Source organism: Papaver somniferum, unplaced genomic scaffold, assembly GCF_003573695.1.
Source record: "Papaver somniferum cultivar HN1 unplaced genomic scaffold, ASM357369v1 unplaced-scaffold_115, whole genome shotgun sequence".
NCBI classification, from domain to species: domain Eukaryota; kingdom Viridiplantae; phylum Streptophyta; class Magnoliopsida; order Ranunculales; family Papaveraceae; genus Papaver; species Papaver somniferum.
Genome location: NW_020620492.1, coordinates 719,772 through 747,212, shown reverse-complemented (window position 1 = coordinate 747,212; position 27,441 = coordinate 719,772). Strand labels below are relative to the sequence as shown.

The following is a 27,441-nucleotide window of genomic DNA, read 5'->3' as shown; positions in this document are numbered from 1 at the left end:
TATTGATAAAAATCATAAACTATACGAAGTTTCTGATCGATTACCAATGGATAAATAAAGATATCAAAGATTAGTACGTTTTATTTATCCATGTTTGAGTATCTATCCACAACAACCATCACAAAATAATCGGGAGTAACCCATAAAATTTAACTCTCGATCCTGGTCGATGTAGCTGAAAACCCTAGAAAATGGCCACAATCGATAAATAAATGAAGATTAAAACTACCGAATCTGAGAAATAACCGAAAACCCTAGAACTAATTTTCATGAATTCGTCAAATTAAAGCAACATAAACCCTAGAAAACGATAGAAACTTACCTAATTGGGGCCATTTGCTGGAGAGTTTGATTATCAGAATCACTACCACCACCAACATCAGCGGCTTCATCTTCTTTATCTTCTTCATGTTCTTCGTTTACGTTGTGTTCGTCTTCCTCAGCAATTACTCGAGCTCTTGTGGGTTCATTTTTTCTAGTCATCGTTTTATAGAAGAATCGACGATGCTTTTGATTCGGCAACGAACGGCGACGATGAATTGAAGTTTGAGAACGAGGGAATATTGTTTTTACTCTCCACAATCGGAAGGGAATAAGAAGAAGATAAGAAGAGAGTTAAAAAGAAAAGAAAAGTAAATGAAATGAAATAGGTTAGGTTTTTGGTGGTTTTAATCGTCCAAGGGGCGTATCGGCAGTTATACGATTGGTAGTCATATGATGTTCATTTACTACCGATTACAAACGGTTGCTCCAAATTCATTTTTTGCAAAACCGATAAAAATTTGAGTTTTCTACTTTAACAATCGGTAGATATGATATGTTATTATTCTACCGATTATGGCAATAACCCATTCTTAAACAAACTAGTAATCGGTAGCCATGTATTCTATACTAAACTACCGATTATGTAAGGGCACTTAGATATTCTCAGGAAATTTGGACATCCCATAACCATGTCTATGGGTTGGGAATAAAAAAATCGCCCCTAATTTTTTTCGAGATTGCCCCTAATGACACCCGGTTTATTATAACAAAGTTTCCAGATTTTTTTTTTTTTTGGCCTCTTCATGCTTGCAAGTTGAAACACGATGTCTCAAAATGATATAACAGAGAACGGAATTGGTCTTGCAAAATGTATATGAATTCCAACTTGTTTCATTCGTCAACTGAAAAATACTAATAAGATTTAGTCTTTGCAAAATGAAATAGATAAATTATCAGAACATGAAAAATTAAATGTAAATATCTCAACTAGCATGAGTTAAATTAATGTTTATACCTATGACTTTATGCTAATACGAAGTAGTCTTTTAACTCTTATACGAAAAAAGACATTTTGTCTCTAACTTCTTAATGTATGTGTAGCTAAAGAATTTGTCTTCTTTTTTTATTTTTTTACTTAATCTTCTTATTCGTACACGGTACATCCGACTAGTTCGTTCGTCCGCGTTCTTTCATTGATGAATACCACTAATCAAGAGTACTCTGTCTACAAATGTTGCTTATAAATACGGAATGAAGATACATCTAATTTCATTCCCAAGCAAACAACTTCAATTTACTTCCTAAAATACTTTCTGCTCATATCCATTTACTTCTACGGAAATGGCGACCAAATCCTCAACTTTAGCTTCATTTTTGATGGTTCTTGTATTTGTATGTCTGGTTGCCGACTATGCAAATGCGAGCTCACTCAAAGTCTGGAGGGGGCACGGCTGCAACGGACATAGTGCAGTTATACACGGTTGTGGGTGCTTCAACATTCCCCATGGACTTTTTGGCGGTTATCGCTATACTTTCACCGGTCAACCAGCCAAGGTTTACAGTCACCGTCACTGCCAAGGACATGTTCTAAACCGTTTCCACCAAAATATACGCAAGTGTCAACCATTTGGATTCAGAAGTATCAGAATTCTGTGTCATTGATTGATGTATCGATCAATATATATATATAAAGAGAGCCCGGGCCTCTTCGTTCATACCTCAATATGTACGGGAAATAAGTACTCAATGGTGTCCTTCATGTTTTCGTGTTCGTGTGCGGTTTGGTTCCTTTCATGTGTGCAATTTGATGTATTTGGTTCAGTACTGAAATAATTGTCGGGCAAATATTCTTTCTGGTTTGTACGTCTCCAGCTAGTAGCTACTATAAGTTGCTAGCTTTTATTATGGAATTTGTATTTAATCCTGATTTTTGTGTTTGATCATAGTTTACCTCATTTTTGTTAAGTAAAAATAGTTAAAATAATTAGTGATAAACAATTTTTGCACTTCCAAAAATTGGGATTTATTTGCTATAAAATTTTGACGAAGGCTCCGGCCGTGAAAAATGGTGAAAAAAGTGAAGCCTGGGAAAAAGGGCCCTTAATTTTACGATCACTTCCCCAGTTTTCCAAATCAATGAACATCTGAGGTCAAATTTTGACAAGCCCCACGAGTTTGACCTCAGATGTTCATCTTCACTAGTCCATAAGGGGCTATAAATGACGAATGATATCTGTTATAAAACATGGTTTATCACGGTTTTCATCTGTTATTCGAACCGTTATTTATTTGGTGTGACTCTTTATAAATGACAAATTGAGAATGTTATTAGATATGACGCATAAAATTTGTGATTTAAAATCACATATTGAATCTGTTATTAACTATCACGCTTATTATATGTTAAATACAATAACAGTCGATATCTGTTATAATGGACGAATTTTTATACAAATGAAAATACTAATGCAAATAGGAATGTTCCGTTATTTTCTTCCTAACGATTCAGATTTTTGTATTCAGATTATGGGAATCTGAAATCCATTCATATTTAGTTTTGGTGTCTCTGAAATTCATTTAGATTCATGTCCGTTTTCTGAAAACTGATTTTGGAATCTACACCATTATGATTTCAAACTGAATCTAAAATTAACTTTATTAATCATTTTTTTCAAAGAAATTGAATCTCTGGATACAAATGGAAAGATAAATACTAGCAACCTTACATATCGAACTTTAAAACCGAGTTCAGTCTACCGTCACCCTGCCACTCTAATACCTTACATATCGAACATTAAAGCTGAACTCAGTCTACTGTTGCCCTGCCACTCTAATTTGGCCGCTCTTCGAGTTACATAAGCTTTTGACCACTTAATCATGTTATCACTTGAAACATCTCCAAGTACTCCATCTCTCTCGCATAACATCGCACTTACATCCATCAATCACGCAATCATAATCTTCATTATTTTGCGACTTTGCTCTATCAACACTTGTAACTCAGAAAGCAAAGACCAAATGGGTGCTGCTGGATCCCAGTATCCTGTATAACAAGATACCATCTTAGTATAAGATATCATGATTTATATTATCTAATTTAAATATCACAGTTCAAAGGCTGGGAATAAAATTACCGGTTTTTATGTAACAAACACATATGCACACAACACTTATGTCTATGTGTCATCCACATTTCCAAACTTGTATATATCTGATTGACATCACATTTCTATGTGGTTCTCACATATGTATGCAATGTGTGTGCAAGTTCACCTGCCGACAATTGGGAAATCTCATACCTTGTCCATGGTGCAGATTCCTGAACATTCTCTTGGGATAGTTCTGCTTCCCAATAGTTGTTAAACTTCTCATTTCCTGTTGCGCATATCACTACATTTGGCATTAGATAGGGTACTACTGACCATAATCAGTTAAAACTCAATAGTAAGCCTAATGAAAAATGATTGAGCGTCCAAAAAAGAGTTCATGTAGTGTTGGACACGAATGTTGACAAGCCAAAAATCAAGAAGGACATCCCTTGTTACACAGGATGTTGAACTACGTATACTTGAGAAAACAATACCTAACTAAATAGAGTGCGAACAAGCATAAACTGGAAGACCATGCAAATATGAGATGATGGTGGTGATGACGCAGTTGAGGCAATATACATGCATATTACAAATGCAGACGGGATTCATTGGACGCTACAACAGATGCAAGACAGAATGTGGGAGTTTTTATGCAATCACTTGTGAAACTCGAGGAGCATCCCATTCCAAAAATACTCAACTACAAGTACTCTTCAATGATAACATAAACAATTCGGCATTACTTTTTCAACTTTAGTTAGAATAAAGACCAAGTAATAGCATTGGCTTCATGAAACTTTTTGTAAACTCAGTTACCTGTAGAAAGCATAGCCACATAAATGGAGCATTAATAAGCCAACAAGGAAGCCAACACCTCAAGAAAATACTCATACAACATCTGCACCGGTAGTCCTCCTGAGAAAGATGAGAAACCAGGATCAAACACCTGCTAGAGTTTGATCTACATGCGTTAAGATGCCTATTCGGAGTTTTTGTGTTTCATATTGCCAGTGAATAAATGTAGTTCATATGACTATCACCCAATCAGATAACGTGTCAATAATATAAGAGAAGAGACTTTGTTGACTTTGATGTATATTGACATGTGCCATGTCTTATGAAGACAAAAGAAAGCACACATACGCAAGTTAATTAGGCACAAACTGTAAATCCAAACGTAAGGCCAGTCATACTTCATGTTATGGACAAAATTTTGATTCTCCCAACACAGACCAGAACTGATTCCAATTTTGTCCAATTTACATGGTGTTATTAAGATTGGTATAACAGGGTAAAGTAGCCTGAGTTCAGTGGTTCCATACTCTTAATAAGTGAATGAAGCTGACATGCACAAATATCCAACAGAAAATTACTTCTCAATATAAGAATTACAGGAAAATATCTTATTTAAAGAGTAAAACAACCTTCAGACAGAACCAAATATAAGGAGGATGGACAAGATAAGTATTCATTATTCTTAGATTATTGAGAAACAAAGTGGTATTTGTAGTTCAATTCACATTTCCTAACAGACTTCTGGTGCCCAACAGAAAAAGAGGATTGCGAGATAGTCCCACTACAGTTTTTATAGTATTCCCACTAAAGATTCCGGTAACAGAATTACCAACTTCCTATACTATTAGTATTTATATATCAGCAGTATCCTGCTACAGCTACACTGCTCTACTTCACAAAAAGGGACTTACCAGGAAGTGATTCAAGTCACGTCATTTCTGATCGGAGCCAGCTTCAACTGATTCGATTACATAGCAGCCTCCGGACCATCGCTCATGTTACTCTGTTGACTCCATCAGGGACCAGTTTCCTGAGAGAGCCATAGACATCATCTTCCCACCAAGCTCCGCAGGATTTTCAGGCTGCATCAGAACAGAAATGATGACATGAGATAAATGTATAACAAGACCGGGTCCGCTAATACCTAGAAGAAGAAAAAACAGCAGTCGCGGTGAAGCCGCTAGAGATTAAAGTTGCATTATAATCAATCTAAATCAAGATTAAAAACCACATTTACAAAAAGCCATTGGACTTGGTACTTTCTCATTACAATCAAGATACCAAGTTCCAACTCTGTTTTCTATCAAATGAAGCAATGCTACTGTGATACTAGTTAATCTACCAATCCTTAACAGTATTAATCCATACATAATAGCTAGCAATCAACAAACTGAAATTGAAAAATAAAAAGGTTTAAAATAATGGTAACCAATCATGTTCCACTACGATAACACGATTACTAAACAAAGAACTAAAATGAGCATATATAAAGCAAATGAGCACATAATAAAAAGTAACCACGTTACCTAGAAAAAAACTAGGCACACTAAATGGAGACACCAAGAACACGAGACTGGGATCAGTTAAACATCAAAATGAAAATTTCCCTAAACTTTATAAACAAAATGAAACATGGAAGACATGAACCCTTGTATTTTTAGAGTTTGCTTTCTTACCTGTTGTACCAGAAACACCACCACACCACAAATAGAAAGTTGCATGAGCACTAGAGTCCTAGACCATCCACTTCCATAAACAGCCATTATACCTAAATCAAGCTATCGATAATGCTAATACCAAATGAAACCTAAGCACCAACAAAACTGTCAGAATAAACAAGAGAAAAGGAAATGCTATTGTAATGTAGCCGTAACCTTAAACCTATAGGATCTTTAAAACTACACCCAAAAAAAAAATCAGTGAATGAACGAAAAAAAAAAAAGAAGATTGAAACCTAAACAAGACAAGTTAGCTAATTATAGATCTGGTACTTATAAACAGTAATTGAAAAGAGACAAGTTTTTACCTTGTAAGAGTCATGACACCATCAATTACCAATAAACACCTGCAAACATCAAAACCCTTTGAAGTATTAATAAGATTTAAACAACATCTAGGGCTTAAATGTTTAGTGAAGAAATTAATAATAATAAAGAATAAATGGGAAATTGAAGGCTCGAAGATTATTACCTTCTACTTTTATAAGGAAAAATCAAAATGAAAGTAGGGTTTCAGATGGTAAAACTAAAATTGGGTTCCTTATACGGCTAAATCTGAACAACTATGGGTTGAGAAGATAATAAAACAGGTACAATTGTGTGTGTGATTTGAGGAATTCGGGGTTAGGTTTTGGTAAAATTCAGTCATATAAACTCTGAAGAGGAAGATAACTCAACAATTCTCTCTTCAATTTTTGTATGACTGAATAATACGATTGGAAAACAAACAAATGAAATAAAGAAACTACTTTTGGGGAAAATCTGCCAAAGATTCGCTCATAATCGAGTATAAGAGAAGAAGAGGAAGAAGAAGAAAGAGAGAGGCGCAGTTAGGTTAAACTTTAGAGAATAAGGAAGAAGAGCGAGAGATAAAGATGGGTGTCAAAAGTCTTAGATTATGGCAAACATGCCGGTGGCTATAGAAACATGTATAAATTAGCTGGTCATTTTTGGGTACGCAATAGAAAATTAATGGTGGGCGTACATAAATCTAGCTTTTTTGTCGGACATATTCCGTTATTTAGTTTCTCGTCATTAAATCACAAACTTAATAAATTATCACGTTCTAGAATAACAATTATTTTGCGTTAAATGAAGGGTCTCACCATTTTCATATTATATGACGAAATTTGTTTGTAAAATTCTAATCACACAATTAATCTGTCATTTAAAAACGTGATTAATAGTCCTTTCTGGACTAGGGCTTTCTCAACTTAAGTCAAGTACCAACCCGGGTTAAAATGAAATTGGTAAAGAGAAATCTTTCCATCCTTTCAAATTCAAACCCAAAATCAATAATTACAATGCCCAACTTGGATAAGGGATAGGAAAGTGCATTTCGAGTTGAAAGACGGTTTTGTAAGGCCAGAAGAAAAAAAGTAACGGTCATATACAATGTAAGACAGTAATAAACTGGTGTTTGTATATTACATTCATCCTGTCGAGTACCCAAGTAAAAAATATTCTTGATAGTATTACTTACTTCAAGTAGTCTTCTGCTACACATCCCCCAGCAGCATAAATTGCACCAGAGCTCTGCTGCAGCACTAGAAAATCTCAAAAAGACACAATGATTCATCCCATTCACAATTCCAACTACATAAAGGATGATGATAAAAAAAGGCTGCAGCAGTCGCCTGCTCAGCAAACAAGCAAGAGCTAGGGTTGAATAAGACACATGCAAGCTAAAGGAACATCATCATGGTTTAGCTTCAGCCTAGGTCAATGTTCCCAGACATTTCCATGTAGCACGCTTATTACATCAACTGAAAAACAAAGAAAATACCATTTGATGCATGGACTGAGTAGGAATAAACAATTGACTTCATCTCCACCACTGATTGCATAAATTTTATAATACAAAGTAACTCCGGATAGACTAGTCTTTCAGTGGGTTAATGAAGCACAGGGAGTCCACTCGTTTCTTTGTGCATTGTTAGATTCAACAAGATACAAATAGATGCTATGTAGGTGAGAGAACAAGTTGATGTAAACATTATGGGAAATACCTGTATTGAACCACGAAGTATCATCTCCATTCTCCACCACCAAATGTGTAAATGTCACCACAGAGGGCAGCAGCAGTGGCCCTAAAGGTTTCTTGGTGTCACTAAGAGGTGAATAAACAGTCCACGATTGACAACCCAGCAGCTCCATCGTATCCACCAAATAAGAATTCCAGCTTATTATTGCCAAGTAACTCCTCCATGTACATGGTATCAGCATTTGTCTCTATAGACTCTCTACAGATGCAGTGAAAAAACTCAGTCAACTGTTGGACTTGAATCTCTGCCTTGGTCTGAAAAGTCAAGGAAACAAAAATTTAGTTATATATTTAGAAAAATATACCGCAACAAATGCAGAATTCATAGAAGTTAATAGTACCAGTTTCACCTCCAAATCCAATAGACTAGTCTTTTGAAGTTGTTGAACCTTCACCTCTTCAACTTCTTGCGTCAACTACAAAAAGACAAGATATAAACATGAAAACGTGAAACAGCATAAGCTAGGAACGGGAGATACAAAATCAAAACACTCACAATGAACTTCTTAATGAATTGACGACTTATTTTACCTGATCTGTAATAGACTAAAGTCACTGAAAATCAGAAGAGGTAGTTCAGAAAAAGTGAGTCTCAATAGAGTTGGTTGAGACCACTTCATGCTTCTCTGAATTGAACATTGGTGCCTGACTCACAATTGAAGTCCACAGAGCTCTAGCATAAAAACCACACGACACGCCAACATTTTCTTCATCACCTACTGAATCACAATTTTCCTTCTCTCTTTCATTAGCAACTGCAATAGTTTACGGTAAACAAGTTCCTCCTATCAGGTACCAATCTCTGGTTGTTTTCATCCTCACGTGGAGTAGCACTAGATGATACATAGGGATAGCTATGGCCTATGGGCGAGGATTCAAACAGCGAGATCAAATGACCGGTCTGGGAATGGTCGAGCTAAAACCAAAAAATAATCTTCAGTGTAATAGTTGTCTGTGAGTATTGTTTGCACTGGTCTTCCAACAATGACTTGTGTTGCTTTCGGATACAATTGCGGACCTGAGCACGGATAGTTTATGGAAATTAGAAACCCATTGCCAGTTAACAACCTAAGAAAAGAAGAAATTCTAGCATGTATATTGAGATACCTGTTCAGGGTATTGAGTTCGTTATTGCATATGGGTTGATATTCATTTCCCCATTGTTTGTAGCTTCCTATACTCCATACATTTTTCGATCAGAGTAATTGAACAAGAAGAGTGGCAAGCCAGGTTTGACGTTCTTCCTGTATGCAATCATAACCAAACAATTACGCACAGCATCAACTATCAACAAAATATTTTAAAATACCCGCAGCATTTCTTTTGTCACGCTACAATCATTCACATTGGAGATAAGACGGCAGCGAAATGACATTCAACAAGAAAAATACCCACAATTACAGATATAAGCAAACACAACATCTTAACCAAATCATTACACACGGAAATCAGTATGTACAATCGCTACTTCTCTTTTTCCAAAGCAACAAATCTTGAAAACGAAGTAAAGTTTCCAGCAAAAAAATGACATTCGACAAGAAAATACCATCTACGCAAAATGCTGGCCGTACCCGATAACACCAGCATCAAGCAAAAGGGAAGGATGAGATTGTACAAGCAGGGAAACTTTTCCTTGTTACCCCTAGCATTTTGCATTCTCATCCCTCTGTTTGAAATTATAGGTTTGAAAATTAGTGCAAACAGTTACAAAAAAGCACAATCACAACAGCAAATAATAAAACCCAAATTTTCATCTTTACAACCCCTTGGTTTGCAAATGTCAGTTAAAGAACCAGTGCAAATAGGTATAAATTAAAAACCCAATTATAACATCGAAAAGGACACAAACACAAAATTCTACATAAACCCACAATGAAAAATGTTAACAGTACCAGAAAATAACACCAGCATTATGCGAAATGAAAGTATCGGACTGCACAAGCAGGCCCAATTTTCCTCATCACCCCGGGCATTATCGTTCTCAATCCTTCATTTCTAAAAAATCATAAAACTAGTCTAATTAGATACCCAAAGCACGACCATAACATCATAAAAACACATCAATTCAAAATCCAACACAAACCCACAAAAAAATTCTACACAAACCCCAATTTCAAGTACAAAATTATCAAAAAAAAATCAATCATCAAAATCAAACTTTCACCCTAATAATACACCATGAATCAAAAACAAACCCAGTACTAATGCACTTATACCACAATGAAACAGAACCATATCTTCTAACATCAATAAAATCACTGCCCAAACAAGAAAATCAAAGAAAAAACATGCAATAACAACAAACAAGTACTACTAGTAGTACTTACTTCAAGGTTCATGAATAAAGAGACAATTTATACCTGAAAACAGAGCAGGTAACCAAAAAACCAGGAAACAAATTAGGTTTTTGTGAGAATTTGCAGAAGAAGAATAGCAATACAAAATGTGATTGTACCGGAAAATGAAAAGCACGAGAATATGTCTGTCGGATTGCTCATAAGATGCAAATTTGATGATATTATGTGGGAAGTTGTAAACATGTTCAGTACGTTAACCACTAAAACACTTTGTGAGTTGATTTGACTAAAATAGTCTACTAATCCTACGGCTGTGATCGATTTATTTTTATGGGTCCGCCTTGACCTGTTGACATCATTTAAAAGAATAGCACCATGTCTGTTCTCTTTTTCTGGATCAGACTCGTCTGGATCCGACTGAAATCACCAAAATAGGGCTGTTAACGGCACTTATCGTAAGCCACTATCCGTTACATTGAGAATTATCGTATATCTGATAATTTCCGACGGAAATCTGAAATTCAGTTTCGATTCCGTTACGTTGGAGTTATTGGATAATTTTCCGAGTCCGGTATCTGACAGTAAATCAAAAAACCTGTTTTTCAGACCCAAATTCATCTAAAAACAACCAAGTTATCAGTTCAAAATCCATCGTACAAAGTAAAAACATACGGATGTTCCAAATTACATGTTCAGATGTTCTTGCAAAAGAAAAACCAAAGAAACTTCAATCTCCATGTTCTTACAAAAGGAAAAATAAAGAAACTCCATGTGTTGCAGTCTGCAGTGCAATTGCCAACTGCAAATGCATTCCTCTTAGTCCTTAGTCCTTATACATATGCATTTTCAAAAAAAATCAATAGCGTTAGTTCAGTTGACAATGCCAATGCAATAAATATAAAAGGAAATGAAAAAAAAGGATGAAAGGAAAGTTACCAACTTACCAGTAATACAACTATCACTGTCATTGAGATATGGCATCCAATCACCCAAGCAAAGCAATGCGTTAACAGTTTCTGGAGCTAAGAAACTCTTATGAGTTCTAAGAATCCTACCACCAGTACTGAACATTGATTTTGATGCTACACTTGTCACTGGAACAACCAATACATCTCTTGCAATCTTTGCAAGAGTTTGGAACTTAGGAGAATGATTGTTCCACTAACTCAATATATCAAACCTCAATTTTACAGTGGTTGTGCCTCTAGGAAAAACTGGTTTATCTGAGTATTTCTCCAACTCTGACTTCTGAACCTCGAACACACTTTTTTCCATCATAAACTCATCATAACCAAAACCACTTCTTGTTGTTGTAATTGTAGAAATCTCAAATTCAGCTGAACTCATTCCACTAGATGAATTATCAAAATAATCTGGAGCTGTATTGTTGGTTTCATAATAAGAGAAAAGTGCATTGAGTGATATCTGAAATTTGTTATAGTAATTTGATAGTTGAGCACACCGTGTACTCTCTTAAGAAAAAACTCGACCATCTAGTACCTAGGATTTAAAACAACTCTAACTACCATCAACAGGTTACTTTCTTTCCAATAGCTATCAAACTTTGACCTCATATTCAATCCCATGTTTCTGATATACTCATGTTCACTATTTTCCCATTCTTTAATGCATTTATTAATCTCTTGCACTCCATTATAATACAAATTTGTTGTGGGATACTTAATGTAATACCCGATATTTTTATTTACCGTTTCGGGTCGGGTTATACTCTTTAACTTGTTATTTAGGTTGTTGTTTCCTGGCCTTAGTCTAGGTGAGTTGCTTGAACTAGGAAAGTTATGGGTGGAAATATAGTCACTTAATTTATTTTAATAAATAGATAAAATTAAGAGAAATGAAAAGATAAATAAATAATTAAAGAAAATAATAAATATTAGATCTAACATTAATAAAACATTAGTATAAAGTTTATAATAAAGAAATTAGGAAGAAAAATAAAATAAAGAGTTTTTAAGTTTTAACCAAAGGCTAGAGAGAATGAGAAAGAAGAAGGAGATGGAGCTAGGTTTCTTATAGAGAAGAAGAGTACGGAAAATCAAGAGGATTAAAGGAATTAAGGTAGAATTTTCAATCCCTTTCTCTTTGTGTTTCTTTGTTATACTTTGATTTTTATTTTGTTTAATCTTATATCATTAGGGTTCTGAAATTTATCTGTATAATTAGATGCATTCGATTGATGATCCACCTTCTATTATTTATATATAACATAATTGGGCATCAGTAGTTAACATTTGAGAATAATCCACCGTAAATTCACTGTTGAATATTGGTTTTAGTTTCGATAAGAATTTCTGAAATTCTGAACAATTTTGTTTAGCTGTGATTTTGAGGTTCTTAGGCAGTCTTATCGATGTTAAAATGATTTGAGGTCTTAACAAAATTTGTACATAAAAATCTTATCTTTCATTTGGCTTTGGAACTGCTTGATTTGAGATTGATATGAATTTATTGTGAATATTTTTCTAATATGATGTTGTCTTCCCGGTTCTTCGATATTATCTCGAGTGATTCCAGGGTTGAGCAGTGGTGGGTGCCCCAATCAAGAAAGAGAAAAGCTCATTTACTTCTTTGACCTCCTCTGCATTTTGATTTCTTGCCGGTTCCATGAGTGGTTCTGAATTCATTTCGCAATTTCTTTCAGCTTGTGACTGGAGATGGAGCAAGTTTTGGCCCTTTGCAGCAACGTATCTCCACTTTTCCCATTAAGGAAGGTGGTCTGGGGATTTACACGATGACAGATACAAGCAATTATTTCTATCTCGCTTCTCAGGTTCAGACCATGTCAGTGCAGCGTGTTATACTCAACAATCTGTATTCTGCATGCTTTGAGAATGGACATACTTATCAGCAAGCCCTACAAACCTTTATTCAGGTTTGTGATTTACCTTCTTCCCTTTGCATTGAAGAAACTTCCCCCCATCCATGCATACCATGACAGTTGCTTACTTTGATGCAGTGAAGAAGAAAATCCCGAACCAATAATCTCAACAAGGTCTGACTCACAAAAGTGGGACTAATAATCTCAACAAGGTCTGACTCACAAAAGTTAACTAGATGACCGCTGCCACGGTGGGGAGGGCCGACCGAAGAAATAAAGGAAACACTATTTCAATTGGAATGTAAAAGAAAATTTGTGCGTAAAGTGAAAGTATCACTTTTCCTGAAACAGAGGTAGTACATCGTTTTATTAGTTGTAATAGAAAATTAGTTGTCCTTTGTGGTGGTTTGCATAATGACTATGAAACCAATTTTTGAAAAATTCTGCCTAAAATGATAAATACCTTCGAATTTTTGGTAAAAACTCGAAATTTGATATTTTTGTTTGTACTCATTGCGTAGATTCTTTTAAAACATTTTCAACGATATAAAATTGGTAAAATTCCAAGGCACGAATTCTTAGATATATGTTATATTAAAGTTTGGTACCAATTATATCCTTAAAAAAATAGGACACTTAAGAAATTAGTAACATAGAATTTGACTCTCGTATCTACCTGCCCTTCCTTTTTGGTTTATTTACAAAAACGTATAATACCTTATTGCCCTTCCTCTTTGATTTATTTCGAAAATATCTAATACCAATGTGCCCTTCCTCTTCGGTTTATTTACGAAAATATCTAAATGAAAAATATAAAAATTTGATTCATAGGGGCAGTGTCTTCCTTTCATCGTTGAACCAAATCCAATTTTTTGTGTCAATTTGGAAAAAAATGTCACGCTTCAGATTGACAAAAAGTTACCATATATAGAGTCCTCCCTCGTTTCACTCGGTCGGCCTAATTATTAAAAGAAAGTAAAGTGAGAACCAGTCATGGAGAAAAAGATACCTCATCAAATTGTGGTTAAAATGGAATTTTTGATCAAAAGATACCTCATCAAATTGTGGTTAAAATGGAAGGGGCACAAAGTGTAATTTTTGAGCTGAAAGAACATTGCAAAATGAATTTATAACCAGTCATGGAACTGGCAAGAAATCAAAATAAGGAGGTCAAACAAGTAACTGAGCTTTTTTCTGGAATCACCCAACCTGAAGTTCTTGCTACAACTGGTTAGTACTCTCAGGCAAACAACAGCATTTCTCAGATACCTTAATCTTGCATTTGAATGAAATTTGTACCTCCAAAAATACAATATGTCATGTGGGCAGCATCACAAATGCTATTCCCATAACTGATATGAAGAGGTGAACACAAGAGAAGAACTATGGCAAACAAGATTCCTAAAAGTGAAGGCGTAGCGCCATCTATGGGGTTCTTCAGATAAATGGTTCCGAACAACACAATTCAGAGACTCAGTGACGCCGAAAGTAGTATAATCAATTGTAACAAGAAGAACACTTCAACAGCATTACTAGTCTTGTAACATGTTTTCTTTTTGATTAATACAAATTTCAACCTTTCTTCTCAAAAAAAGGGTAACTGATAAATACTTTCTTCTGTCTAACTTCTGTACTTTTTATAATTCACTTTGAGTCTAAACTAGTAACAAGGATATATAATGGCCTAATGGGGATACTAATATTTACCTACAAAAAGCCCACCAGGGATCAACAAAAACTTCTAATTCGTCGCCTCCTAACCTCATGCTGCTATGGTAATTCACATGGAAATTGCGGTGAAGAAGCATCTCTTTCCTGCACCCTTGAGGTTAGCCACGGACCAACCCTGACCTTCTTTGTAAAACTCCACCTGCAATTGATTAAACACGGCAGAGTAAAGATTTCAGTTGACAAACATACACTTGCACTGCTAAGGCAAAAAAGAAAAAACGAGGACTGCACATGGAAAAAAAATCAATACCGTTTCTGTCAATAAAATTTGCCATCTTTCAGCCCTGAGATAACAAAGATTGATTCTCCAATGACTGCTGCAGTTGCATATCCTCTAGCTTCCTTCATTTCATCACTTACTGTCCATGAGTTCTTACGAGGATCAAATTCCTCAACACTTGAAACCATGTTCTCTCCGTTATAGACTTATATCCTCCTAATGTGTATCTAGGGAGGAAGTTAAGCAAATGCTATTAAATAAACAAAGACAAAAGATTTACTAACTTTACAAACAAAGAAAATTCACTTACAATTTCTCATTCATAGCGACTAAGGAGTGACACCCTATTTCAAGTTCATAGTTGGGATGCTGGACCAAGAAACTACTTCTCTCGGATCAAATCGTTCAACTGAATTGTTATACACAAAACAATGTCAGTAAAACAAATATGAGAAAGTCCATAGCAACCACTATTGACTGCTATTTCCCCACAGTGATATTTCGTACCAGTAGTCTACCCATGTAACATGCACTTGAGCTACCAACGGAGGATCAGCATCTTTCCTATTTTAAAATTTCAAGACATTGACTTTATGGTGCAAGACTATAGAGTAAGGTATTTCACAACAATTCCACCGTGTCATCCATTTAGATATACAATGTAAGAAAGTAATGAACCATGAGGTATTTGTTTATTACTTTCAGAGAACTCAAGAAAAAAATATTTCTTGATACCATTAAGATACTACTTACTTCAAGTAGTCTTCTCCATCATATCCCCCAGCAGCATAAATTGCACCGTTGAGCTCTGCTGCAGCAATAGAAAATCTCTGAAACAACACAAAGGTTCATTCCATTCAATATAACCAACAATTCCTACTACACCGAGGATGACGATAAGAAAGCTGCAGCTCAGCAAACAAGCAAGAGATAGGGTTGAATAACACGCATGCTAGCTTACGGAACATTATCATGGATCTGTTACCATAAAAATGGCTGCATGTGCAGCAGCACCAACTATGAGAAATCCACAGATCCACATGTGATGTGTGAACAACGAAAGTACTGTACCATAGTCAGTAGCGAGATATGGATAAGGGGGCATGGCATACATATAGTGAGCTACAACAATGGTTAAAGAGCCTAACATAGCTAAATTTAGAGATAATTGAGCATGCCATGACGTTGTTAGGATTTTTATGGCCCAGGCCTGTAGATGGACCTTTCTGAGCCTCTAAAATATCTTTCAGGACATGACCAATCCTTTAGATGCAGGGCGGGGATTTTCTGTGGCTTAATGAAGGGCGGGGAGTCGACTCGTTTTTTTGCGCATTGTGAGATTCAACAACATACAAACAGATATACAGTCAGTTCCAAGCAAATTGGAGAATTGATGCCAGGGAGGTGAGAGAACAAGTTGATGATAAACATATCGGGCAATACCTGTATTGAACCACAAAGTATCATCTCCACCACCAAATACGTTAACGTCACAACAGAGGGCAGCAGCAGCGGCCCTAAAGGTTTCCTGGTGTCACTAAGAGGTGAATACACAGACCACGATTGACAACCAAGCAGCGCCATCATATCAACCAAATAAGAATACCAGCTTATTATTGCCAAGGAACTCCTCCATGTCCATGGTATTAGCAAAACTTGTCTCTAGCCTCTCTACAGATGCAGCGGAAACACCCAGCTGAGACTCCAGTTTAATGATACGCTCTGTCAACAGTTGAGCTTGAATCTCTGCCATAGTCTGAAAGGTCAAGGCAATAAATTCTTAGCTATATGTTGACACGTGTAGAAAAATACACCGAACAAATGCAAAATTCAAAGAAGTAATACAAATTAATAGCACCAGCTTCATCTCCAATGGACTAGTCTTTTGAAGGGGTTGAACTTAACGGTTTGACCTCTTCAACTTCTTGCCTCAACTACATAAACACAAGATATGAACAGAAAAATGGGAATGAAAATATGATAGGACTGGGAGATACAAAAACAATAAACTGAAAACGAATTGCTTAATAAACTAATGTCTAAGTTACCTGATCCACAATAGACTGAACATCATAAAAGGTAGGTGAGACCTTTTTTCATGCTTCTCTGAATTAAACAGTGGTACCTCTGGCTCACAATTGAAGTCCACGGAGCTAGCATTCAAATGACACGAGACACCCACATTTTCTTCATCACCTACTGAATCACAATTTTCCTTCTCTCTTTCATTAACCAACAGCAATAGTTTATGGTATACAAGTTCCTCGTCATTTTCTTCCTCAACCTTATCTAAATCAGGTTCCAAATTCTGGTTGTTTTCATCCCCACATGTAGCACTTGACGAACCTAATTCAGAGCTGGTTGACACATTCCAAGGAGGAAAGGAGTATCATCCTCTGAATCAGAAAAGCTCGGACCTTCCTCTTTATTTTCACCAGCGTAGAGTTTATATCTCGAAGAACATTCCACTTTAACGAATACTGTGAAAGATTAGCTGGAGCCTCAATTGCTACCTGATGCAGATTCAATTGAGTCCCAATACTGTCTGAAACTGCATCCCATGAATCTTCACATTTAACTTTCATATAGGTGCAGTTCGAGGATGCACAGGGACAGTTATGGACGAGAATTCAAACAGCAGGACCAAATGACCTGTCTGAGAATGGTCGAGCTGAAACCAAATATAATATTCAGTAGTAACAGATGTCTATAAGTATTGGTTTGAACTGGTATTCAAACAGTGACTTGCATTTCTTTCGAATACATATGAGGACCTGAGCACGGATAATTTATCGAAATTAAAATTTCATTGCCTGTTAATAACCCAAGAAAAGAAGAAGTTCTAGCATTTACACTGAGATACCTGGGCAGGGTATTGAGTTCATTCTTGACAATCTTCACTCCATCCATATGGATTGATATTTATTTCTCCATTGCTTGCAGCTTCCTATATTCCATGCATTTTTTGATCAGAGTAATTGAACAAGATGAGCAGCAAGCCAGGTTCGACGTTCTTTCTGTATGCAATCATAACCAAACCATTATACAAAGCATCAACTTCAACAAATATTATAAAATATCCACATCATTTCTTTTGTCAAGCTACAATCATTCGCATTGGAGATAAGATAACGGCGAAATGACATTCGACAAGAAAAATACCCACAGTTACCGATATAAACAAACACAAAATCATAACCAAATCATTACACACAGCAATCAGTATATACAAACACTACTTCTCTTTTTCCAAAGCAACAAATCTTGCAAACGAAGTAAAGTTTCCAGCGAAAAATGGCATTCAACAAGAAAATACCCACTACGCAAAATGTTGCAAATACCAGATAACACCAGCATCAGGGAAGGATGATATTGTACAAGCAGGGTAACTTTTCCTCGTTACCCCTGATTTTTACATTCTCATACCTCCATTCACAATTGCCGGTTTAAAAACTAGTGCAAACAGGTACAAAAAGCAACATTACATCACCCAACTTTTCATCTTTACCACCCCCCTTAGTTTGCAAATGACAGTTAAATTACCAGTGAAATAGGTGAAAATTAAAACCCAGTTATAACATCGAACAGGACACTAACAAAAAATTCAACATAAACCCACAACGAATTGTGCAAATGAAAGGATGAAACTGTACAAGCAGGCCGACTTTTCCTTATCACCCCGAGCATTATCGGTCTCATTCCTTCATTTCTAAATGCCATTCGTGTAATTAGTCCAATTAGATACCTAAAGCACCATCATAACATCATAAAAACACATCAATTCAAAACCCAACACAAACACACACAAAAAAATCCACACAAACCCCCATTTCAAGTTCAAAATTATCAAAAATTCAATCATCAAAATCTAACTTCCAGTGTATAATACACCATGAATCAAAAAACAAACCCAGTACAAATGATCTTTTACCCACAATGAAACAGAACCATATCTTCTAACAACAATAAAATCAATACCAAAACAAGAAAATCAACTACAAAATCGAAGAAAAAACATGCATTATAATAATACCAACAAACAAGTACAACTACTAGTATAAACTTCAGGGTTCATAAATAAAGAGAAGATTAATACCTGAAAAACAGAGCAGATAATCAAAAAACCCCGAAACAGATTAGGGTTTTGTGAGAAATGGGTTTTGCAGAAGAAGAATCGCAATACAAAATGTGATTGTATCGGAAAATGAGAAGCCGGAGAATATGTCTCTGGGATTGCTCATAACCAAAACGCAAATTTGATGATATTATGTGGTAAGCTGTAAATATGTCCAGTGCGTTAACCAATAAAACACTTTGTAATATGGTTTGACAAAAATAGTCTACTGATCCTACGGCTGTGATCGATTTATTTTCATCTTATCCTTCCTGGGTCCGTCTTTGGCAAATTGACCGGTTCACATCATTTTTAAGATTTTTTCTTTTTTTTGTGAATAAGGAATTGCACTGAAGAAAGACTAGCACTTTAAAGGAGGCTCCATTACATCCCAAGTAGAGCCATCTAATATAGAGAGTTGTGTAATTTTTCTTATATTAGATTTATGTACTGCCAGTTTTTTTAAGATACAAGTTAGAGGGTTCATGTCCCAATCCGTAACTAAAGATAGACTTTTAACAAAATTAACAAGAGCGTCTGCTACTGTATTTCCTAGTCTAGATATAAAATGAAAACTCAAAACGCTATGACTCTCTTTAATGATTTTAGAAGCTTCATTAAGAAGAGCTTTACTTCTCCATGAAATCTCAGAGTGCTTTCCTTGTAAGTAGTTGAAACAACTTTCACAATCTCCTTCTATGCTGTAATCTTTGAGGTGCTTTTCCTTTGCCCAAACTGTTGTCTGGTACACTCTTATTGCTTCTGCTTCTTGTGGGTCTATTGAGCGTGATGGTCCTGCTCTGCTTCTTTCAAAGTATCCTCTATCATTACGTAAGATTAAAGCAAAACTTGAGGGGGTTATAGAAGAGTCCCAAGCTGCATAAATGTTTATTTTCTTCGTATTATGAACTGGAGCTATCCAAGAGGGTTTATGAGCAGTTATTTTCTTGTTTTGCTTAGTGGGCTTGGAGTGGTTCCTAGTCCAAAAGGATAAGTGTAGTAGGATATCCTGAGATAGTTGTGTTGTTGTTCTAATTTTTGATTCAAAGACCCTGTTACACCGTTCTTTCCAGATCATCCATATTTTGGTTAGAATTAATTCTAAAGATATCTCCTGTCTTGGGTTTTTAATCCAATCCTTGTATGTGTCTAATAAGGGAGTAGCTGGATCTAGTTGAAGAGATATAGGATTTGGAGCCATTTCCCAAATTTCTCTAGCATATGAGCAGTGAAAGAAAAGATGCTCAGCTGTTTCAAGATTTTCACCACACATAGTACAATTAGGATTAATATTATCTACTTTTCCGTAAAGATTCACATTAGTCGCAATAACGTTTTGTATACATTTCCAAAGAAACACTTTCACTCTTTGAGACATATCTATTTTCCATATGGATTTCCAGAACGAGTCCGGTAAAAGCAGACTAGTTATTTCAGTTCCTGGTTTATTCAACTTATCATACATTGATTTAACTGAAAAGTTTCCATTGGTAATCAGTGAGGTTTCCATCCAAATCAAGAAAAAGGTTCATATTCAGAATTTTAGTAGCTATGTCTTCGGGGAAAGAGTTTTTTATGAGGGTAATGTTCCAAGACAGAGAGTTGGGAAGAAGAAGGTCAGCTACTAGGGTTAGGTGATTGTTAGACGAATATTTTTAAGAATATCACAGTGTTTGTTTTCTCTTTCTTGATCTGACTCGTCTGACTCATTTAGAGCTGACTAAAACCATCTAGTTTATCTTGATTTGACTCATCTAGCTATTGATTTAACTGATCCTACGATTGCTTATTAGATCCGACTCATCTAGCTCAAAAATATGCGAGTCAGTGACTTGTTCTCGTGAATCAGAGGAATTTTATTACCTGATTCAAACGGGATCAGGTTTGATCCAGGTAACGAGTCAGATCTGATTCAATATAAAAAACAAACATGTTGTAGGTCTCATTTTTAAAGGGAAAAAAAAAACATTTATTACTTGATTTATTTATTTTTTTACTTGGGTTATCAGGGAAATTTAAATCTAATCAATGACTCCTAAAACCGAATTATGTGGCCCAAGCCATTGACTAAGCCTCGGTGGTAAAGAAAAAAAAGTAAAGTGAAAGGGGAGAAAAGGATACCTCATCAAATTGTGGTCAAAATGGAATTTTTGGTCTAGGGGTAGAAAGTGTATTTTTTGAGCTGAAAGAACATTGCAAAATGAATTCAGAACCACTCTCCACTCATAGAGCAGGCAAGAAATCAAAATGCAGAGGAGGCCAAAGAAGTAACCGAGCTTTTCTCTGGAATCACCCAACCAGAAGTTCTCGTTACAACTGGTTAGTATCTCAGGCAAACAACAGCATTTCCCAGGTACCTTACTCTTGCATTTGAATGAAATTTGTACCTCCAAAACCACAATTTAGAGGCAGTGAAGTGTCATGTGGGCAGCATCTATCTATATGGGGTTCAGTGGTTCTGAACAACACAATTTAGAGATTCAGTGACACCCGAAAGTAATAATAATCGGTTGTAACAAGAAGAACACTTCAACAGCATTACTAGTCTTGTAACATGTTTTCTTTTTGATTAATACATGTTTCATCCTTTCTCCAAAAAAAAAAAGTACCTGAGAAATATTTTTCTTCTGTCTAGTTTCTCTGTTGTTTTATAAATCACTTTTGAGTCGAACTAGTATCTAAGATATATAATATAATGACCTAATGGGGATACTAACAAAAGCCCACCAGGGATCAAAAAAACTTACAAGTCTGTCACCTCCTAACCTCATGCTCCAACGACACTTCACATAGAAATCGCGGTGAAGAAGCATCTCTTCCCTGCGCCCTTAAGGTTAGCCACTGACCAACCCTGACCTTCTTTGTAACACTCCACCTGCAATTGATTTATACGAAGAACAAAGATTTCAGTTGACAAACATACACATCTGGCCCGCTAAAAGCAAAACAAAAAAAAGATGGATAGCACAAGGAAACAAAACAATACCGTTTCTGTCAATACTTTGCCATTTTTCAGCCCTGAAAGAACAAAGATTGATTCTCCAATGACTGCTGCAGTTGCATATCCTCTAGCTTCCTTCATTTCATCGCGTACTATCCATGAGTTCTTACGAGGGTCAAACTCCTCAATGCTTGAAACCATGTTCTCTCCGTTATAGCCTCCTAACGCGTATCTGCAGAGGAAGTTTAAGCAAATGCTATTAAATAAATAGAGACAGAAGATTTACTAACTGTACAAATGAAGAAAATTCACTTACAGTTTCTCATTCATAGTGACTAAGGAGTGACACCCTCGTCGAATGTTCATACTTGGGATGCTGGACCAAGAAACTACTTCTCTGGGATCAAATCGTTCCACTGAACTGTTATACACAAAATAATGTCAGTAAAACAAATATGAGAAAGTCCATGGCAATCACTATTAACTGCTATGTCCCCACAGTGATATTTCCTAAAAACATAGTCTACATTATGGTGCAGCATCATTTTCCTATCTTAAAATTTCTAGATATCGACATAATGGTGTGAATGCTACAGAGTATTTCACAATCACCCCACCGCGCCATCCATTTAGGTATAGAATGCAAGACAGTAATGAACAATGAGGTATTTGTATACTATGTGCAGCTTTCTGGTTACTTACTTCAAGTAGTCTTCTCCATCAAATCCCCCAGCAACATAAATCGCACCATTGAGCTCTACTGCAGCACTAGAAAACCTCTGAAAGGACACAAAGATCCAATGAAACACACCATTGACACTACACAGAGGATGATGATAACAAGGCTGCAGCAGTTATCTGCTCAGCAAAGAAGCAAGAGCTAGGGTTGACCTTAGCTTCAGGCCAGGTCGATTGATTCACATTAAATGACAAAACATAGTAAAGATACCTTTTGATGCATGGGCTGAGTAGGCATCCACTTTCCAACAGCTGGATCAAACATTTCTACATCTGAAAAGCAATTCACACCGTCTCCACCACCGATTGCAAAAATTTTGTTACCCAAAGTTACCCCGGATAAGCATCCCTTTTTGTGTGCTAATGAAGGACGGGGAGTCCACTCGTTTCTTTGTGCATTGTAAGATTCAACTAGACATAAACAAAAATGCAATCAGTTCCAAGCAAAGTGGAGAATTGAATCCAAGGAGGTGACAGAACAAGTTGAAGTAAACATTATGGGTAATACCTGTATTCAACCACAATTTACCATCTCCACCACCAAATACATAAATGTCACCACAGAGGGCAGCAGCTGCGGCATATGAACGGGCTATGTTCATTGGCCCTAAAGATTTCTTGGTGTCACTAAGAGGTGAATAACAGTCCACGGTTGACAACCAAGCAGCGCCATCATAACCACCAAATAAGAATACTAGCTTATTGTTGCCAAGGAACTCCTCCATGTCCATGGTATCAGCCCAACATGTCTTTAGACTCTTTACAGATGCAGTGGAAAGACTCAGCTGAGACTCCAGTTTTGTGATACGCTCTGTCAACTGTTGAACTTGAATCTCTGCCTTAGTCTGAAAACGTAAAGGCAACAAGTTCTTAGCTATATCTTCACACGTTTAGAAAAATATAATGCAATGCAAAACTCACAGGAGTATTAGTACCAGTTTCATCTCCAATTGACTAGTCATTTGAAGTTCTTGAACTTTAACCTCATCAACCTCTTTCCTCAACTACATAAACACAAGAGATGAACATAAATACGGGAATCAGAATAAGATAGGAAAGGGAAAAAACAATAAACTCAAAACAAACTACTTAATGAACTAGTGACTTATTTACCTGATCTAAAATAGACTTGACACCAGAAGAGGTAGGTGAGAAAAAGCGAGTATCAACAAAGTTGGTTGAGACCACTTCATGCTTCTCGAAACTAAGTATTGGCGCCTCTGGCTCACAATTGAAGTCCGCATGGCTAGTCAAGTCATACGTCGCACCAACATTTCCTTCATCACCTACTAAATCACAATTGAAGTCCGCATGGCTAGTCAAATCATATGACACACCAACATTTTCCTCATTACCTACTGAATCACAATTTGCCTTCTCCCTTTCATTAACCAACTGCAATAGTTTACGGTAGACAAGGTCCTCCTCATTTTCTTCCTCCAACTTATCTAAATCAGGTTCCCAATTCTGGTTGTTTTCAGAACGAGCATCAGAAGAATTGGTTGAGACCACTTCATGCTTCTCTGAATTAAACGATGGTATCTCTGGCTCACAATTGATGTCCACAGCGCTAGCATTCAAATCACACGACCAACCAACATTTTCTTCATCACCTACTGAATCGCAATCTGCCTTCTCATTTTCATTAACCAACTGCAATAGTTTACCATAGACAAGTTCCTCCTTGCATGGAGTAGGACTTGATGAACCTAACTCAAAGCTGGTCTGCACATGCCAAGGAGTATCATCCTCTGAATCATAAAAGCTCAGAGCTTCCTCTTCATTTTCATCAGACTCAGAGTTCATATCTCGAAGAACATTCCACTTTGACTTATACTGTGGAAGCTTAGCTGGAGACTTGATTGCTACCTCATGCTGATTCAAGTTAGTCACAGTACTGTCTGAAACTGTCTCCCACGAATCTTCACATTCAACTTCCTTACTAGGTTTAGAAGCCAATTTCTGCTTGGGTGCAGCTTGAGGATACACAGGGACAGCTATGGGCGAGGATTCAAACAGCCAGATCAAATGACCGGTCTGAGAATGGTCAAGCTCAAACCAAAAATGACCTTCAGTGTAATAGTTGTCTATGATTATTGGTTTGTACTGGTTTTCTAACAATGGCTTGCATTGCTTTCGGATGCATATGCGTACCTAGGCACGGATAATTTATTGAGATTAGAAATCCATTGCCTGTTAATAACTCAAGAAAAGAAGAAATCCTAGCAGGTACATTGAGATACCTGTGCAGGATATTTAGTAAACTCTTGACCATTTTCACTCCATCCATATGGGTTGATATTCATTTCGCCATCGCTTGCAGCTTCATATATTCCATGCATTTTTCGATCAGAGTAATTGAACAAGAATAGTGGCAAGCCAGGTTTGATGTTCTTTATGTATGCAATGTGGAAAGCCGGTAAACCTGTGTTACAAAAGATCTCATCACAGTTAATCACATGAATCTGTGAACTTCTCGAAACATATAAATACGTGCAAAACACGGCTAAATGGCCTCGGGGTGGATAGATTAGGTTGATGAATTAACTAACCAAATATCTGGTTGGAGAGACATTCCTCCATGGTGTATCTTGTACATCCAAATATGACCCCTCCAATATCATTAGTCAATAAATTCTTTGCTGTTACACTGCTGTTAACACCCGGATGCCGCCCAATTCTATCCATTAAAGGCATAGTCTTTTTCTTCCTCCCCGTTATCATTCTTTATTAACCCACATTACCACATGAAAATGTAAAAATTAGCAATCGTAACCAAACCATTACCATAAATAGATTTACTAAACATCCACAGCATTTCCTTTTTCATACTACAAGATTCATTCACATGGGAGAAAAGATTATGTCGAAATGATAATTGACAAGAAAAATACCCACAATTACTAATATTAACAAAGACAAATTCATAACCAAATCATTATACACAGCAATCAGTGTCCAAAAGTTACCAATATACACAAACACTACTTCTGTTTTGCCAAAGCTACTAACCTTGAAAACGAAGTAAAGTTTCCAGCAGAAAAATGACATTCAACAAGAAAATACCCACTACGCAATACTGCTTGTACCCGACAACACCAGCATCAGGCAAAGGACAGGATGAGATTGTACAAGCAGGGAAACTTTTCCTCTTTATCCCTGGTGTTTTACATTCTCATCCCTTTTTGCAATTGCCGGATTAAAGAGTAGAAAAAAGCACAATTACAACACTTTTCATCTTTAGCCCCTCTTAGTTTGAGGATGTCAGATAAACAATCAGTGCAAATAGGTATGAAAAACCGATTATAACATCAAAAAAAACATAAACAGACAATGAAAAGTGCTATTTGTACCAGATAACACCAGCATCATGAAAAACGCAAGGATGAGATCCTCATATTTACCCTGAGCACTTACATTATCATTCCTTCGTTTTCCAAATGCCGGTTCTAAAATCAGTCCAATTAGGTGAGCAGAAAACCATTGTAACATCTTAAGAACACATAAATCTAAAATCCAGCACAAACCCACACTAAAAAACAAGATTGTAACACCAAAAAAGAAGACACAAACACAAAATCCAATAGACGCCCACAATGAAAAGCAGGATTGTAATTTGTAACACCAAAAAACAGCCTACAAACACAAAATCTAACACAAACCCACACCAGAAATCTACCCAAAACCCAGATTTCAAGTAAAAAATCATCAAAAAAACCAACTTCTATCATACTAATACACCATGAATAAGAAACAACCCAGTACTATGAACATGAAACCCACAAAGAAACAGAACCCATATCTTCAAACACCACTAAAATCACTACCAGAACAAGAAATCAACTAAAAAATCAAAGACAAAACCAAAAAATCAAAGACAAAACATGCATCATCAACAAACAAGTAGTACTACTAGTAAGAACTTCAAAATATATGAAAAGAAGAGAAGATTTTACCTGAAAATAGAGGAAGAAACCCCAGAAGAGATTAGGGTTTTTTCTGAGAAATGGGTTTTTGCAGGTGAAAGAGACAAGAATGTGATCAAAACTAAGAAGAAAAATGAAAACCGCGAGAATCTGTCTCTCTGTTTGGCTCATAAAATGCAAATTTGATGACATAGTGTGGTGTTCAGTGAGTTAACCAATAAGAGAGTAGTCAAAATAATAGTCTAATAATTCTACGGCTGTGGTGGAGTTAGTGTTTTTGATCAGATTGATTTTGATTAATACTAAATGGGATGGGTTTTTGTTTAGTGGGTAATAGATGGAACCGATGTGTACTTTTAGAACCGGAATCTAACTTTTCTGCTTGTATGAAAATGGTAAAGACTACTTTTTGGCAGGTGTAGACTGTGGTTGTTTCAGTTGCTGTTTTCACCCGCACAGCGGCGGGGGACCCACCAGGATAGAGCTGGCAAACGGGCGGGCCGGGGCTGGCTTGTGACCAACCCGCGGGTTACGGGTTAATACAAGCCTAAGCTTGCGGGTTGAAATTCTTTACGGGTGGTCATTTCTTCAACCCGTGCCTGTCCCGGGTAAAGCTTGCGGGTTCACGGGAGCTCACGGGTTAGCTGGTTTTTGTTGAGTCAACTCGCCAGAAATCGATTTCTGGGCTATTTTCGGCCACATTCAGGCCATCTAAAGCTCCT

At 36.4% G+C, this 27,441-nt stretch overlaps 2 protein-coding genes and 2 long non-coding RNA genes across 13 annotated transcripts; all 4 read right to left on the bottom strand.

Moving 5' to 3' along the window:
* Positions 1–2,891: 2,891 nt before the first annotated feature.
* LOC113329002 lies at positions 2,892–6,755 on the bottom strand. 2 transcript variants are annotated; one of them, XR_003349684.1, is made up of 7 exons: positions 6,342–6,755; positions 6,178–6,216; positions 5,828–5,958; positions 5,063–5,233; positions 4,173–4,271; positions 3,399–3,654; positions 2,892–3,307 (listed from the first exon to the last, which is right to left on the bottom strand). It is a non-coding gene; the product is annotated as an uncharacterized LOC113329002 (long non-coding RNA). The 2 variants fall into 2 exon arrangements; XR_003349685.1 differs by having other exon boundaries at positions 3,399–3,639.
* A 457-nt stretch (positions 6,756–7,212) lies between these two features.
* Positions 7,213–10,368, bottom strand: LOC113329280. Of its 3 annotated transcripts, XR_003349799.1 has the most exons (7): positions 10,274–10,357; positions 9,806–9,908; positions 9,021–9,157; positions 8,445–8,931; positions 8,255–8,329; positions 7,879–8,168; positions 7,213–7,635 (listed from the first exon to the last, which is right to left on the bottom strand). It is a non-coding gene; the product is annotated as an uncharacterized LOC113329280 (long non-coding RNA). The 3 variants fall into 3 exon arrangements; XR_003349798.1 differs by lacking the exon at positions 9,806–9,908 and having other exon boundaries at positions 10,274–10,368; XR_003349800.1 differs by lacking the exon at positions 9,806–9,908 and having other exon boundaries at positions 7,213–7,408; positions 10,274–10,368.
* Positions 10,369–14,618: 4,250 nt separating this feature from the next.
* Positions 14,619–26,907, bottom strand: LOC113329035 (ring canal kelch protein-like). Of its 7 annotated transcripts, XR_003349709.1 has the most exons (20): positions 26,750–26,907; positions 25,346–25,518; positions 25,037–25,218; positions 23,907–24,947; positions 23,729–23,797; positions 23,302–23,638; positions 23,005–23,204; positions 22,758–22,834; positions 22,372–22,476; positions 22,101–22,287; positions 21,862–21,989; positions 17,864–18,017; positions 17,049–17,774; positions 16,846–16,934; positions 16,607–16,756; positions 16,444–16,528; positions 15,754–15,830; positions 15,311–15,409; positions 15,031–15,227; positions 14,619–14,919 (listed from the first exon to the last, which is right to left on the bottom strand). XR_003349709.1 is itself a non-coding variant. In XM_026576009.1 (12 exons), the coding sequence occupies exons 2-11, from the start codon at positions 25,515–25,517 to the stop codon at positions 21,900–21,902; spliced, it is 2,460 nt and encodes an 819-aa protein (XP_026431794.1). In that variant the 5' UTR covers position 25,518; positions 26,750–26,907; the 3' UTR covers positions 21,554–21,572; positions 21,862–21,899. The 7 variants fall into 7 exon arrangements, 2 of the variants coding, with proteins under 2 accessions (XP_026431794.1, XP_026431793.1); XR_003349706.1 differs by having other exon boundaries at positions 16,444–16,756; XR_003349710.1 differs by having other exon boundaries at positions 15,031–15,216; positions 16,444–16,756.
* On the bottom strand, positions 19,476–20,579 carry LOC113329069. The gene has a single exon (XM_026576038.1). It carries the CDS (start codon positions 20,577–20,579, stop codon positions 19,476–19,478), a length of 1,104 nt encoding a protein of 367 aa, XP_026431823.1.
* Positions 26,908–27,441: the final 534 nt, after the last annotated feature.

Excerpts from the sequence above, each read along its gene's own strand:
- LOC113329069 (XM_026576038.1), bottom strand. The coding sequence starts at position 20,579 with ATGTATGATAAGTTGAATAAACCAGGAACTGAAATAACTAGTCTGCTT.
- LOC113329035 (XM_026576009.1), bottom strand. The coding sequence starts at position 25,517 with ATGATAACGGGGAGGAAGAAAAAGACTATGCCTTTAATGGATAGAATT. Across the intron at positions 24,948-25,036 it reads TTACTAAATATCCTGCACAG|GTACGCATATGCATCCGAAA; the intron begins GTATCTCAATGT and ends ATCCGTGCCTAG. Across the intron at positions 22,477-22,757 it reads GATGGAGAAGACTACTTGAA|TTCAGTGGAACGATTTGATC; the intron begins GTAAGTAACCAG and ends TGTGTATAACAG.